Source organism: Bufo bufo, chromosome 3, assembly GCF_905171765.1.
Source record: "Bufo bufo chromosome 3, aBufBuf1.1, whole genome shotgun sequence".
Classification (NCBI taxonomy): domain Eukaryota; kingdom Metazoa; phylum Chordata; class Amphibia; order Anura; family Bufonidae; genus Bufo; species Bufo bufo.
This window is the reverse complement of record NC_053391.1, coordinates 236,122,921-236,139,524: the sequence shown is the minus strand read 5'-3', so window position 1 is coordinate 236,139,524 and position 16,604 is coordinate 236,122,921. Positions and strand designations below refer to the sequence as shown.

The following is a 16,604-nucleotide window of genomic DNA, read 5'->3' as shown; positions in this document are numbered from 1 at the left end:
AGATTTGCAAAAAATGGCCTGGTCCTTAAGGTGAAATATGGCTGTGTCCTAAAGGGGTTAAGGGTCTTTTTTCGTTTTGTTTTAATAAGACTCATATACAATATCATGCAAAATAATTTATTTGTTCTTGATGAGCTAAGAACCAAAGCTGCTTCAGCAGCCAAAACACATCACTGCAGACAGCGGAACTGCAACGCCCGTCAAAAGATAGTGGGTCGTTTTAGGAATTAACCCTTGAGGACAGGTCGATTTTCAGTCTCTGCATTTTCATTTCATTTTTCATTCAAAAGGCCTATGAGGGCTTGTGTTTTGCGGGGCAATTATACTTGCTAATAGCACCTTTTTATTAGGAATCGACCGATTATCGGAGTTACCGATATTATCGGCAGATATTCATGATTTTTAAAGTTATCGGTTTCGGCATCTAACCTTGCCGATATGCCGATAATGCGTCCAGCGCGCTATCACAGAACATGAGAGAGCTGCTGTCAGCACGCTCATGTTCCCTCAGCAGCACAGGGGAGAAGGAGTCACTCTCTCCCTCCCCCTGTGCCGCGCTGCCAATGAGGAGAGACGGGAGGAGGAGGGGCAGGCGCACTGTGCCACCAATGATAATTAACGTCTAATACAAATACAGGATGCGGTGCCCAGCGGCAGTTAACCCCTCAGGTGCCACACCTGAGGGGTTAACTGCTGCCCCTGATCGCAGCTCCCTGTCAGAGGCATGTGATTCTGCTCAGACACACCCGCCTCCTGTATTAAACGTTAATTATCATTGGTGGCGCAGTGCGCCCTCTCCATTATTAAAAACATTGTTGGCGCAGTGACCCTCCAGTATTAAAGTCATTGGTGGCAGTGGCCACAGGGAATCCCCTCCCCTCCTCTTCATCGGTGGCAATGGCAGCTTTTGATCGGAGGCCCAGCAGTGTAATCCTGGGGCTCCGATCGGTTACCATAGGAGCCAGGACGCTACTGAAGCCCTGGCTGCCATGGTAATCTCCCTTCTGCTGTGTGTACCATGCATAGGGCAGCAGGGAGAGTGTGAAGTCCTATTCACCCTGATAGAGCTCTATCAGGGTGAATAGGACAAGGGATTAAAAGATCCCAGGTTCTAGCCCCTAAGTGGGGAAATATTTATTAAATAAATATAATAAAATAAATAAATAATAAATATTAAAAAATAACAACAAAATATTAAGTATAAATCACCCCCTTTGCCAATTTTACATATAAAATATATAAACAATAAACATATCACATATTGCCACGTCTGAAACGTACAAACTATTAAAATATTTTAAAAAAAATCTCCTATGTGGTGAACGCCGTAACAAAATGTTTAATTTTTTTTAAAAATAGAACTGCACAGAATATCGGCATAAGTTATCGGCTATCGGCCTGAAAGTTCACAGGTTATCGGTATCGGTACTAAAAAAATAAAAAATAAAAATAAATAAAAAATCGATCCGATCCCTACTTTTTATATTGCATGCAATGTAGTGGGAAGCTGGAGAAAATGAGGATTACTTACCAGTAATTTGATTTTCCAGAGCCCATGACAGCACCACGAGGGAGAGAGGATCCGGTCCCCACAGACAGGAAACCTGCAGAATAAAAAGGGCGGACACTCTCCTCCCAATTCAATGTGATATCCAAGCATCGGAGGAAGTCCACCAACATAGTGTTAGATGATTAATCATAATTTTTTTATTTTTTTGATGCAACACCCGTGTGAGTATAAGAGAACCAACATAACCCAATAGGGAGGGAATATAAGGGTGTTGTCATGGGCTCTGGAAAATAAAATTACTGGTAAGAAATCATAATTTTTCCCTTCGCCCATGACAGCACCACAAGAGATTTACTAGAGGAAAAATCAGGGGGGGAGAGTGGAAAGAAGCACCTTTTCCCCAAAGGACGACCCTGAAGGAGAGGAGTCCAAATCAAGTCGATAGTGTTTGAAAAAGGTTGAAGGAGAAGACCAGGTAGCCGCTCTGCAAATATCCTCTATGGGAACAAAGGAACTTTCCACCCAGAAAGTAGCAACTGCCCTGGTAGAATGTGTCTTAAGACCCACCGAAGGAGACAACCCAGAAGCAAGATAAGACAAAGATATAGCAGAGACAATCCACCTAGCTATAGAACTTTGTGGCCGCCTTTCCCTTATTCACTTCTTGAAAAAGTACAGAGTGAAGAAGATATAAGCCAATGCAAGATAGGTAATTAATCAAGGTCCTAACGTCTAGGCAGTGAAAAGATTTTTCTTTTTCTGACCCAGGGTTTCTAAACAGTGTAGGGAGAGCAATCTCCTGGGACCTATGAAATTTGGAAACGACTTTTGGAAGAAAAGCCGGGTCTGGCCGAATCATAACTTTATCCTCTAAAATAGTGGTATATGGAGGATTCATTAAGATGGCTTGAATCTCATTAATCCTGCGAGCAGATGTTAAGGCTATTAGAAGGCACAACTTCAAGGTGAGACATTTAATGGAGATGGTCTCTAAAGGCTCAAATGGAGGTTGAGTTAGAGCCTTTAAAGGGGTTCTCCGGGCTTTTAATATTGATAACCTATTCTCAGGATAGGTCATCAATATCAGATCGGCGGGGGTTCGACACCCGGCACCCCCGCCGATCAGCTGTTTGAAGAGGAGGCGCGCACCGTGCCAGCGCTGCCTCCTCTTCACTGTTTACCTTCTCGCCATCACCTCTGCAACGGTGAGCAGGTGTAATTACACCCAAGCCGTCCCATTCATTTCAATGGGACATATTGCTCCTGAAATGAATGGGACGGTTAGGTGTAATTACCCTTGCTCATCGCTGCAGAGCCGACGCCGAGAAGGTAAACAGTAACGGCGCGCGCCTCCTCTTCAAACAGCTGATCGGCGGGGGTGCAGGGTGTCAGATCCCCGCCGATCTGATATTGATTACCTATCCTGAGAATAGGTCATCAATATTAAAAGCCCGGAGAACCCCTTTAACACTAGGATTAAATCCCAGGGAGGAGGTCTAGTGGAAGTTGTTAGGGTGAATTTGTCCTGATCAAACAAAGCTGACAGAGCTGAAATGTGTACCTTCAAAGTACTACTTTCTAGCCTTAAATCCAGTCCCTTCTGAAGGAACTCTAAAATTAGATGAACGGGAGCAGAAGAGGGGATGTCATTAATCTGGATCTGAGCAAAGTCAGAAATTTTTGCCAAACCCTAGCATGAATAGCCACTGTCCATTTTTTCCTACTCTTAAGAAGGGTAGAGATTAGGGAGTCAGAGAATCCCTTCTTACCTAACAAGTACCTTTCAAGTTCCAGGCCGTTAAATGGAGATTTTTTTAAGGTGAAAGGGAGAAAAACTGGGCCTTGGCTCAATAGATTCCAGTTCTCTTGAAGAACCCGGGGATTCGGGATTGACATGATTCGGAGCCACGTGAACCAAGATCTTCTTGGTCAAAATGGGACAATGAGAATAACTCTCACCCCATATTCCCTGAATTTCAATAAAACACGAGGAATCAAGGGAAGGAGGAGGAAATGCGTAAGCTAGGGGAAAATTCCAGTTCTGAAGGAAAGCATCTATCTCACAAGGGGATCCCGTCGGGTCTAGGGAGAAGAATCCCTTGACCTTCCTACTCTGATAAGTAGCAAAGAGGTCGATGTCTGGTTGTCCCCAGAGGGCCGTTATTTTCTTGAAAATGGATTGGTCTAGAGGCCATTCGCCCTGAGAGAAAAAATGGCGACTCAAAGTCTGCCTGTCCATTTTCCACGCCTCTGATACGTACTGCCGAGATCGAGAGACACTTTTTTCTGCTAATAGGAGGATTTTCTGGGCTTCCTGCATCAGACTTCTGCACCTTGTGCCCCCCCTGTCTGTTCAGATACGAGACTACTGTCTTGTTGTCTGTCATGACCCTGAGATCTTTTTCTCCAATTCTTGGGAGGACACAGCTCATTGTAAAGCGTACCGCAGTTAGTTCTTTTAGGTTGGAGGATCCTCTTTCCTGGATATCCCTCCAATGACCCTGAAGTGAGATCTCTTGGATGTGAGCACCCCACCCCAGGGGCTTGCATCTGTAGTCAGACATATCAGGTCTTCCAGCTTCCATGGCACTCCCTGAATCAGATTCTTCTCCTCCAGCCACCACCTCAAGCTCTGGAGAGTAAGGTCTGATAATCTTATTTTTGCTTCTAGGGAGTCATTTTTCTCCCAGAATGGCAGGATTTCCCACTGGAGTACCCTCGAGTGGAGTCGGGCCCGTATGTGATCACTGGGTTTCTGATCAAATCTCAGATTTTTTCCTGGATTACTTTTTCCTGTGGTAAAAACTTTTCTGGCAGGAGGAATCGAATATCAGTCCCAGAAAAGACTGTCTTCTGGATGGATCTGGTCTTGACTTTTCCAGATTCAAAATCCAGCCCAACTTGTTCAGAATTTCTGATACTGTCAATACTGCTGCTCTGCAAGCTTCTTCTGTTCCCCCTACTATCAGAAAATCTTCCAGATATGGTATGAAGGGAAAATCTTTTTCCCTTATGTAAGCTGCCATTTCTGCAATTATTTTCATAAGTACTCTTGGAGCCATGGACAAGCCAAACGGGAGAGTACGGAACTGAAAATGTCAAAGGTGACCCTCTATTCTCACCGCGACTCTTAGGAATTTTTGATGCTCTAGGAAGATTGGGACATGATAATATGCATCTTTGAGATTGAGTACTGCCATGAAACAGTGAGGAGGAAGAAGCTTTATGGCTGATTTTATAGTTTCCATTTTGAACTTTATTTGTAAAAAACTGTTCAATTTTTTTTAGGTTTATTATTGTCCTGAAGGACCCGTCCGGTTTTTTCACAAAAAACAGGGGAGAGTAAAACCCCTCGACTTCTTCCACTTTTGCTACTGGCACTAAAACAAAATTTTTCTACAAATTTTAGCACCTCGTTTTCCATGGCCAAATTTCCTAGAGCCGAGGCCTGATCTTTTGTAATTAAGAAACTTGCTGGCAGGCCAGATGAAATTCTAGTTTTAATCCGTTGTCAATGGTGTCTAGTATCCTTGAAGAAATCTGTGACCAGACAGGGAAAAAAAAAATTTCAATCTGCCCCCTACCTGACTTCTGGTGTCATTGCTGGTCTGGTTTCTTTTTGTCTCCAAAGGATTGGCTGAAAAAGTAATTTCTACCTCTCCTTTGGTTCCGAAATCTAGGGCCTGAAGACATTTGTAAAAAGATGGCAATTCTTCAGCCACCGTTTTATCAATACATGGCTGACACATCCTCTTCTCCCATTCAGATGACAACCCAGTTTTACAAAGAACACATTCCTTATTCTTCCTTTTTGTCACCATCTTCCTAGGTTTTGTCTGTAATACATTAGTATAAGTACATCAGCAGAGAGAAGCACATTATGCCCAGAGCACTCACCCCTTCAGAGGTACCAAGGCTGGAGGGACTGCAGACTCTTCCACGTGCTGCATGCTCTGGCACACAAAGTACTCCCTCAGGAGTTTTGCTGTGCCTCTGCCCATCCCTTTCAGCGCACCAGATAATCCCGGGAACGGCAGGTACGACGGGGAGAAATCCAGCCCACTATAGGGGTCAGCGTAGGAATTTCAGGTCTCCCTAGAGACCGGAAACCACACTGAATTTGGAGGAGAGTGTCCGTCCTTTTATTCTGCAGGTTTTCTGTCTGTGGGGGCAATTTGCGGTCCCCAAAGCACGGTCAACATCCGTACGGCGGCTGCAACGGATCGAGACCCATTCTACTAGAATGGGTCCGTGATCCGTCCGCACCGTAAAAAAAAAAATAGAACATGCGCATGGGTCCACATCCGTGATGCAGGATGCACACGGCCAGTGCCTGTGTATTACGGACTCGATGTATGCGGGCGGCAATACGGCAACGGCCGTGTGCATGTGCCCTTAGTATGATTATAGCAATACCAAGTTTCTATAGTTTTTCTTGTATTTCGGTACTTAAAAATAAAAACTAACTTTTTGTTTGCATCGCTATATTTTGACCCCTACAACTTTTTTTTTTATAGTTACGTCTATGGAGCTGTGAGAGTGCTCATTTTTTGTGGAGTGATCTTTAGTTTTTATTAATACCAATGTGGGGTGTGTTGAAAGAAATATTGTTAATATTTGGATATAATAATAATTCATATTCATAAATAGGTAGCGACTACTGCTGTCTCCGCCTACTTCCTATCTATACCTTTCTGTTCCCGAAGTGCGTGTTCTGACTAAAGTGGAGACTGAAACTCTGTACACTATATTATAATAAAAAATAATGGTGTTATTACACACTACAAAGTTTACAGTATATTATATTTTATCAACACTATCCACTATAACAGTGACCTCCACAGCCCCCCAGTGCCCCGTCCCTTAAAATTGACCTCCACAGCAGTCCACCCCCTTAACTTTGAACTTTACAGCAGCCTTCGCCTTTAACAGTGGGTTTCACAGCACACCACCCCCTTGACAGTGACCTTCACAGGGGGTTGCCTTTACAGCAATCTGCCTCTTAAGACCTCCTGCACACGAACGTTTTTTTTTCCCCGTTTACATTCCGTTTTTTGTGTTTCGTATACAGAACCATTCATTTCAATGGATCCGCAAAAAGAAAAAACCGAAGGTACTCAGTATGCCTTCCGTTTCCGTATTTTTATTCCGTTCAAATATAGAACATGTTCTATTATTGTCTGCATAACGGACAAGGATAGTACTGTTCTATTAGGGGCCAGATGCTCCGTTCCGCATAAAACGGAATGCACACGGATGTCATCCGTATTTTTTGCGGACCGCAAAATACTGAAAAAGCCATACGGTCGTGTGCGGGAGGCCCAACACTGACCTCCATAGCGGACCATCCCCTTAACTGTGCCCTCCACAGCAGCCTGCCCCTAGGGTGACCAGAGGTCTAGTTTTAGGCCGGACAGTCCGGCTTTCAGACTCCCTGTTCTCCGTCTGGAGCAGGGCCTGGGCGGACACAAGGATGTCCTTTTGAACAGCTCACTCTCAGACAGCAGCACTGTGCTGTCTGAGTGTGAGCTGCAGGGAGAAAGTCACGCTCCCTCCCACCCCTGCAGCTGACAGAAGTTAATTTTTACCTTCATTTTTTCAATCCCTATCAGCTGAGGAGTAAGAGGGGGCGTGGTCTAACCGGATCAGGGGCATGGCTTAGTGAGACCTGGGGGCGGGGGTTTAAGTTAATCTTTTAAGGTTGGACACATTGTGGCAGGGGGCGTGTCTGTACTCCTTCCTGCAAGAGGGACGCCACTATGGGCACCTTACTGGCTTATTTGCATACCAAATAAACTGGATTTTCAGAGGATAAAAACATCTATTGCTGGAACAAAAGGCACATCTTAAAATAAGGTACTAAGTGCTATTAGGCCATGGCTTTACTTCAATAGCGATTATCCTGGTGACAGATTTCCTTTAAAGCTCACCTACAGCAGTAAAGAAAAATGGCTGGGTTGTTATGGAAACCTGGAGTAAAACTGTATGTGGAAGCTAATGGCTTGTGAGCTTCTATTGGCGGATAAGGATCATGTGACCAAGCTTCTATTGGCTAATGCATTTTTTTGGAATCTCTCAGGACCGGTACGTCCTAGAGAGCTGAGACTAAAACCTTCTCGGACACCTGATGTACCTGTGTGCCAAATTTCGTGATTGTAAATGCGACGGTGCGGATCCCTTTAGCGGATATACATACATACATACATACACACACACACACACACACACACACACACAGCTTTATATATAAGATATACACACACGAACACTACAATAACACTAACTACACAAAATCCATAATTATTCTAAACACACACAATAAGAGAAGCACCCTCTCTAAGCTGTCCCTGAGGGGGAACAAAGGGTTAACCTCCAAAGCAGCAGGGCTAGCAGGGAGTAACCTGTGGAATGCAGGGATATGGCAGGCCCTATTGCAGGGAGAGTGGCAGGGAAAGGGTTACTGAGACATTGCAAGGCTATTGCAGGCAAAATCAGGGGGAATACAATGAAATATGTCAGAGGGCAAGGGTTAAAATGGCAATGAAGGGTTCCAGGAATACTTAGCCAGATTCAGGAGTTTCCAGTGGTTAACGGTATGGCAGGCGGAATATAGTGCAGGGGTTAATGCTTGTTTATGTAGGGCTTTGATGGCTAACCTCCGGCATTCCAGCGGTGGTAAAACTACGACTCCCAAGATGTACACTTGCTTGGCTGTTCTCAGAATTCCATAGAAATGAATGGAGCATGCTGGGAGTCGTAGTTTCACCACAGCTAGAGTGCTGGAGGTTAGCCATCACTGGTCTAGGGGGTTCAATATACTCAGTCCGGGATTCCAGGGGTTAATGGTGCCTTGCTTTTGGGGCCACTCAGCTGGTCTCATGTCGAGTCTTCCATGTTTGAAGAGCCTTCCTTGTTCCTGTCTTGGGCTATATAAGCCTAAAAGAGCTTTCCCCGCCGTCTCGCCAACCTACAGTACTGTAAGGCACGGGGCGTGTGACGGAAGGCATGCCCAAGACTGTAACAGATAACTGCCAATAAACAATACATTTCTGGGGAAATAGCTTCATAATAAACATAAATAAGCAAAATGACACTCACTTGTACAGAACGTAGACACTGATGACCACATGCCATCATCTTGACAGGTAATGGTTCTAGTCTCATTAGGAATCTCGTAATACCCAGTGCTACGGTCACACTTATAAGCAACAGTGGCACCTGGGACTCCGGATGTCTCTGCAACTGGCTGTGTGTGCTCGATAACTGGAGGCGGCCCACAATCTCCTGCAAAAAATACCACATATATATAAACATTTTTACAGCTCTGGCATGATACAACTATGTCAAAGAACAGGGCTGGATACATTCCAGCAATCAGTAAGGTAACTGAAAAATAAGCTTATATTCTCATTCTTTTTTCTATTTTTCTTAAATAAATCTTAAAGGAGTTATTCGAGTTATTTTTTTGTTCTTTCTATGTTCTAACTAAGCAAATGTAACAGCTTTCCAATTCACTCACTTTATCTGCAGTGGCTGGTTTCTCAGATTTCACTGAGGGTCACATGACCTGTGATGTCAGCTTCTCTCCCTGCTTTGATAAAGGTTGTTTACAAGCCTGTAAACGAGACGTCACGGTGTTGGCCACGCTCCCTTCACTGCCAGAAACTTGAAAAAGAAATGGTTCCGGATTCAAATAGAGGTCCTCTTTAAAACTTCTTCTTTATTTACCATTCATTTACAGCAGACAGCCACTTGGTACACAAGACAAGTTGACGCGTTTCGGGTACTAGACCCTTAGTCGTAACAATACAGCACAGTGAAACACAAAAATTTTAATGGATTTTAAGCCCACCCCTCCAAGCTTCTGGGGAGGAGAGCACCTTTTCATTGGTTGTTTCATTGCGGGGGAACACCCATCATCTAGACTGCTAATCACAGAGTAAATGTCCTTCACATTGTGCTGAAATTCTCAGACCCATTAACCCCATATGGGATGTGCCTAATTATATTTGGCTAGAAAATCCGCACAATGTGAATGATGTACTACATATAAAAACATATGGTGACATTACTAAAATGACCTTAGTCATGCCAAATAGATTCTCAACATAAGGGATCTGTTTATTGCCCCTAGGAGGAAGGATATATAAATAAAAAATATATATATATTTTTATTTTTATTTTATTTATATATCCTTCCTCCTAGGGGCAATAAACAGATCCCTTATGTTGAGAATCTATTTGGCATGACTAAGGTCATTTTAGTAATGTCACCATATGTTTTTATATGTAGTACATCATTCACATTGTGCGGATTTTCTACCTTCCATTTTCTAGCCAAATATAATTAGGCACATCCCATATGGGGTTAATGGGTCTGAGAATTTCAGCACAATTTGAAGGACATTTACTCTGTGATTAGCAGTCTAGATGATGGGTGTTCCCCCGCAATGAAACAACCAATGAAAAGGTGCTCTCCTCCCCAGAAGCTTAGAGGGGTGGGCTTAAAATCCATTTAAATTTTTTTGTTTCACTGTGCTGTATTGTTACGACTAAGGGTCTAGTACCCGAAACGCGTCAACTTGTCTTGTGTACCAAGTGGCTGTCTGCTGTAAATGAATGGTAAATAAAGAAGAAGTTTTAAAGAGGACCTCTATTTGAATCCAGAACCATTTCTTTTTCAAGTTTCTTGCTGATTGCAAAGGGGACCCACCCCTAAGGTTCAGGAGTCGGGTGAACATATTTGACCAGGAAGGTGAGCTGGATAAAGTGTCTTATTATGCCCCCTTTACTGCCGTCTGCTCTCTCTTCTAAGATTCTTAACCCCTACAGCTGCACACACTGGGTATCTGTTGCAGCAGTGACAATTCTGGGCACAGGAGCTGACAGACTAGAGAGAGCATTGCACAAGAAGGTAGGGGGAAGATCCTGTGTGTATGAGCAGTGTCATTATACAGCTGGGACTTGTAGTTCTACACTTACAAGTTGCTGTTGATTCTCAAAGCACTCAGGGCAGCTCTTGTATCCACTCCCTTAGCAGTGTCATTATACAGCTGATTGTTTTTATTGCATGTAAACAAAGGGCCAGAAAAGAACCAAGGAAATGAGGAAATATATACACTGCTCAAAAAAATAAAAGGGAACACAAAAATAACAACCTAGATCTGAATTAATTAAATATTCTTCTGAAATACTTTGTTCTTTACATAGTTAAATGTGCTGAAAACAAAATCACACAAAAAAAAAAATATGGAAATCAAATTTTTTAACCCATGGAGGTCTGGATTTGGAGTCACCCTCAAAATTAAAGTGGAAAAACACACTACAGGCTGATCCAACTTTGATGTAATGTCCTTAAAACAAGTCAAAATGAGGCTCAGTAGTGTGTGTGGCCTCCACGTGCCTGTATGACCTCCCTACAACGCCTGTGCATGCTCCTGATAAGGTGGCAGACAGTCTCCTGAGGGATCTCCTCCCAGACCTGGACTAAAGCATCTGCCAACTCCTGGACAGTCTGTGGTGCAACGTGACGGTGGATAGAGCGAGACGTGATGTCCCAGATGTGCTCAATTAGATTCAGGTCTGGGGAACGGGCGGGCCAGTCCATAGCTTCAATGCCTTCGTCTTGCAGGAACTGCTGACACACTCCAGCCACATGAGGTCTAGCATTGTCTTGCATTAGGAGGAACCCAGGGCCAACCGCACCAGCATATGGTCTCACAAGGGGTCTGAGGATCTCATCTCGGTACCTAATGGCAGTCAGGCTACCTCTGGCGAGCACATGGAGGGCTGTGCGGCCCTCCAAAGAAATGCCACCCCACACCATTACTGACCCAATGCCAAACCGGTCATGCTGGAGGATGTTGCAGGCAGCAGAACGTTCTCCACGGCGTCTCAAGACTCTGTCACGTCTGTCACATGTGCTCAGTGTGAACCTGCTTTCATCTGTGAAGAGCACAGGGCGCCAGTGGCGAATTTGCCAATCTTGGTGTTCTCTGGCAAATGCCAAACGTCCTGCACGGTGTTGGGCTGTAAGCACAACCCCCACCTGTGGACGTCGGGTCCTCATATCACCCTCATGGAGTCTGTTTCTGACCGTTTGAGCAGACACATGCACATTTGTGGCCTGCTGGAGGTCATTTTGCAGGGCTCTGGCAGTGCTCCTCCTGTTCCTCCTTGCACAAAGGCGGAGGTAGCGGTCCTGCTGCTGGGTTGTTGCCCTCCTATGGCCTCCTCCACGTCTCCTGATGTACTGGCCTGTCTCCTGGTAGCGCCTCCATGCTCTGGACACTACGCTGACAGACACAGCAAACCTTCTTGCCACAGCTCGCATTGATGTGCCATCCTGGATAAGCTGCACTACCTGAGCCACTTGTGTGGGTTGTAGACTCCGTCTCATGCTACCACTAGAGTGAAAGCACCGGCAGCATTCAAAAGTGACCAAAACATCAGCCAGGAAGCATAGGAACTGAGAAGTGGTCAGGTCACCACCTGCAGAACCACTCCTTTATTGGGGGTGTCTTGCCAATTGCCTATAATTTCCACCTGTTGTCTATCCCATTTGCACAACAGCATGTGAAATTGATTGTCACTCAGTGTTGCTTCCTAAGTGGACAGTTTGATTTCACAGAAGTGTGATTGACTTGGAGTTACATTGTGTTGTTTAAGTGTTCCCTTTTTTTTTTTGAGCAGTGTATATTTAGTTTGCATAAAACTTGCTTAGCTTAGTTATATATTGCTGCCCATCAGATTTTCAGTGCTATATTATTTTTTTTCATAACTCGGACAACCCCTTTAAGTAATCTGCGGGAGTTCAGTCCCATGCAGTGACCAAGACTGAGTGGGCACAGGAACAGAAAGAAATAGGAGGGCAACTTTGATGGGCAGAGATCAGAGCAGTATCTGATCTCCGCTACTTAAAGAGGCTCTGTCAGTATGATCAACCCTATTAAATCAGACATACTGCCTGGTAGACCTCATAATGCCAGTCTAGATATTCAACCTGCAGACAGTCTAGAGTTAATCAACTTGGCACACATGGACGTACCTGTATGATGAAACATGCCAGCAGGCACTGCTGCACCCACCGCCTGCCAGTTTTTTAAAAGTAATGTCGCTGTGACTTAAAGTTACGTTCCCAAGGTAATAGTATCTGAGAAAGCTCTGGCTGGTATGGCTGTGATGACAAGGTCAATGTTGACAAAGGGAGGGGATTTCCAAATAACACTCATCACCTACCCCCAGCATTGGTACTACCTGTTAGATACCTCTCATTCTATTATTTCCGTAATTCTAGTAGAGTTGTATAGATTGGAGGCACACGTGCTCCATAAGACTTGCTAGTGGGGAGAAAGGGGAACATGGGGACTGCTGCACTAGAGATCAGTGATGTAGTGTATGCCCTGTTATTAGAGGGAGAATCCCAATAGCATTGCTGTGGATTTTTCACCCAGATTTCCAGGCTCCCCCTCCCCCACCTCTAATATTAAGAGAAGTGGAGGGGAGAGCAGACACAGAAGCAGTGCTCTGAAGTGTCAGCCCCGGCAGTAAGGTGAAGTGCTGAGGACATGTCATACAGGACAGAACCAACTAGCACACACATCCAGTATGCCTACTGTCACCAGACTCTAATCAGCTACTGATGGCTCAGTCACATGGAATATTGTGTGTCAGTCATTCTCCCTTTTTAGTTTTTTGTGCCAAACACAGGATGGATTGAGTCCTTCTTTTAGGCAGCTTTCACACACAGTATTTACTCGTGTTTTAAGTTCCTTTTTCTAACAAAAAATAAATAAATTCCAGTAATCAGTGGGAAATCAGCTTAGATTCTCGTTCAGTTTTTCTTAAGTTCTTGTTACTGGTCAATTAAAATTGGGATTTATGCTAAACTCACTGCCATGTAAAAGAGTAATATGCAGGAGTTCAGCCCCATGCAGTGGCTAGGTCCATTCACACGTCCGCAAAATGGGTCCGCATCCGTTCCGCAATTTTGCCAGATCCGCAAAACACATACGGACGTGTGAATGAACCCTAAGACTGAGTGGGCACAGGAACAGAAAGAAGCAGGAGGGCAACTTTGATGGGCAGAGATCAGAGCAGTATCTGATCTCCGCTACTTAAAGAGGCTCTGTCAGCATGATCAACCCTATTAAACCAGACGTACTGCCACCTGGTAGACCTCATAATGCGGATTAAAACAATACCTTTCTTTAGTCTGTATGCTAAACAGCTGTAGAGATATACCTAAGCTGAAGCACCAGGGGGTGGGGCTGAATCCTTGAAACACTGACTGTGCTCTGCTCAATAACCCCTCCTTCTTGATTGATAGACATCAGTATGCTGAGGGCATATACCCTACATACTATAGCCTTACCATAATGATTAGAAGAGATTTCTATGCTTATATACACTCGCCTAAAGAATAATTAGGAACACATAGAAACATAGAATGTGTCGGCAGATAAGAACCATTTGGCCCATCCAGTCTGCCCAATATACTAAATACTATGGATAGCCCCTGGCCCTATCTTCTATTTCTGTTCTATTTCTCATTAATGCAATTATCTAGTCAACCAATCACATGGCAGTTGCTTCAATGCATTTAGGGGGGTGGTCCTGGTCAAGACAATCTCCTGAACTCCAAACTGAATGTCAGAATGGGAAAGAAAGGTGATTTAAGCAATTTTGAGCGTGGCATGGTTGTTGGTGCCAGACGGGCCGGTCTGAGTATTTCACAATCTGCTCAGTTACTGGGATTTTAACGCACAACCATTTCTAGGGTTTACAAAGAATGGTGTGAAAAGGGAAAAACATTCAGTATGCGGCAGTCCTGTGGGCAAAAATGCCTTGTGGATGCTAGAGGTCAGAGGAGAATGGGCCGACTGATTCAAGCTGATAGAAGAGCAACGTTGACTGAAATAACCACTCGTTACAACCGAGGTATGCAGCAAAGCATTTGTGAAGCCACAACACGCACAACCTTGAGGCGGATGGGCTACAACAGCAGAAGACCCCACCGGGTACCACTCATCTCCACTACAAATAGGAAAAAGAGGCTACAATTTGCATGAGCTCATCAAAATTGGACTGTTGAAGACTGGAAAAATGTTGCCTGGTGTGATGAGTCTCGATTTCTGTTGAGACATTCAAATGGTAGAGTCCGAATTTGGTGTAAACAGAATGAGAACATGTATCCATCCTCTGAAGGCTACTTCCAGCAGGATAATGCACCATGTCACAAAGCTCGAATCATTTCAAATTGGTTTCTTGAACATGACAATGAGTTCACTGTACTAAAATGGCCCCCACAGTCACCAGATCTCAACCCAATAGAGCAGGGGTACTCAACTAGTTTTATTAAAGGTCCACATACCTGGGTCTGCAGTCAGGTGAAGGTCCGAGCTGAACGCCAACAGTAAAGATGCCATGCGATCATGTGATACATGCGCGTGGGGCGCTCTGACGTTATTGTGGAGCGCCCCGGGTAAGTCCCAGAATTAGTAATGGCCACATTAGTGCCCCAGTAAGAATAATGTCCCCATTAGTGCCCCCAGTAAGAGTATTGCCCCAAATTAGTGCCCCCCTTCTCTGCTTTTGCAAAAAAATAATAATAATTTGCATTCACCTGGCTGCGGTGAACATTCGCTGCTGACTGCATGCTCAGGACCGGTGCTCCAACGTGATGGCGTCTTGTAGGTCCTGTCCTGAGCTTCTAGTCAGCAGGGAGTGTTCTCCACAGCGTCAGCAAATGGAGGTGGAGGTACCGTAATATATATTTTTTTTTACTAGCACAAGTAGCGGTGGAGGTAACGGCTGTACTAATGGGCGTTCCATGATGGAAGCGCTCATTAGTAAGGGTACTTTCACACTTGCAGCAGGATGGATCCGACAGGCTGCTCACCCTGTCAGATCCATCTTGCCACTACTTCGCCGTGCCGCTGCTCTGTGCCCATCGACTATAATGGGGATGGGGCAGAGTTACGGCGCAGCACGGTGAGAGGCCGCCAGACTAAAAGTACTACATGTCCGACTTTTTCGTCTGGCGGCCCCCTCAATATAATAAACATTGGTGCGCAGTGCGCCCCCCCTCAAAATAATAAACATTGGTGGCGCAGTGCGCCCCCCCATCACCGCGATATAATAAACATTGGTGGCGCAGTGCGCCCCCCCTCAATATAATAAACATTGGTGGCGCAGTGCGCCCCCCCTCAAAATAATAAACATTGGTGGCGCAGTGCGCCCCCCCATCACCCCAGTATAATAAACATTGGTGGCGCAGTGCACCCCCCCCCCAATATAATAAACATTGGTGGCGCAGTGGGCAGTGCCAATGAGGGTTAAAAAATAATTTACTCACCTCCTCCAGTTGATCGAGTAACTGCCGGTCTCCAGTTCTTACTTCTTTCTTCAGGACCTGTGGTGACATCACTGAGCTCATCACATGATCCATCACCATGGTAATGGGCCATGTGATGAGCTCAGTGACGTCACCACAGGTCCTGAAGAAAGAAGTAAGAACTGGAGACCGGCAGTTACGCGATCAACTGGAGGAGAAGAGTTAATTTTCTTTTATTATTTTTAACCCTCATTGGCACTTCCCACTGAGCCACCAATGTTTATTATAATGGGGAAGGGGGGGGCACTGCGCCACCAATGTTTCTTATACTGGGGGGGGGGGGCGCACTTTGTGCCACCAACGTTTCTTATACAAATACAGGAGGCGGGTGCCGGAATCAAATAGCCGGCACCCGACCTTTGTGACAGGGAGCTGCGATCAGCTACAATTAACCCCTCAGGTACCGCACCTGAAGGGTTAACTCAACTGCAGCTGATCGCAGCTCCCTGTCACAGAGGTCGGGTGCCGGCTATTTGATTCCAGCACCCGCCTCCTGTATTTGTAATACAGGTCAGTTTTCTTCATTGGTGGCGCAGTGGCCACAGCCCCTCCCCTCCTCCTCCTGCCTCTTCTTATTGGCAGCGGCGGGGGCAGCAGCAGCACAGGGGGGAGGGAGAGACTCCTCCTGCGCTGCTGAGAACTATCATCTCCTGTGCCCGCCGCTGTATTGAGCAGAGCTGCCAGAGTGTGCAGGAGGAG

At 45.2% G+C, this 16,604-nt stretch overlaps 1 protein-coding gene across 2 annotated transcripts in view; it reads right to left on the bottom strand.

The window, feature by feature from the left end:
* LOC120995071 (complement decay-accelerating factor-like) overlaps window positions 1-16,604 on the bottom strand; it is a 172,584-nt gene that overhangs the window by 136,468 nt on the left and 19,512 nt on the right. For both annotated transcript variants that reach the window (XM_040424054.1, XM_040424055.1), the window contains exon 3: window positions 8,609-8,794. In XM_040424054.1, the coding sequence (XP_040279988.1) occupies window positions 8,609-8,794 (186 nt within the window). The remainder of the gene's footprint in view (window positions 1-8,608; window positions 8,795-16,604) is intronic.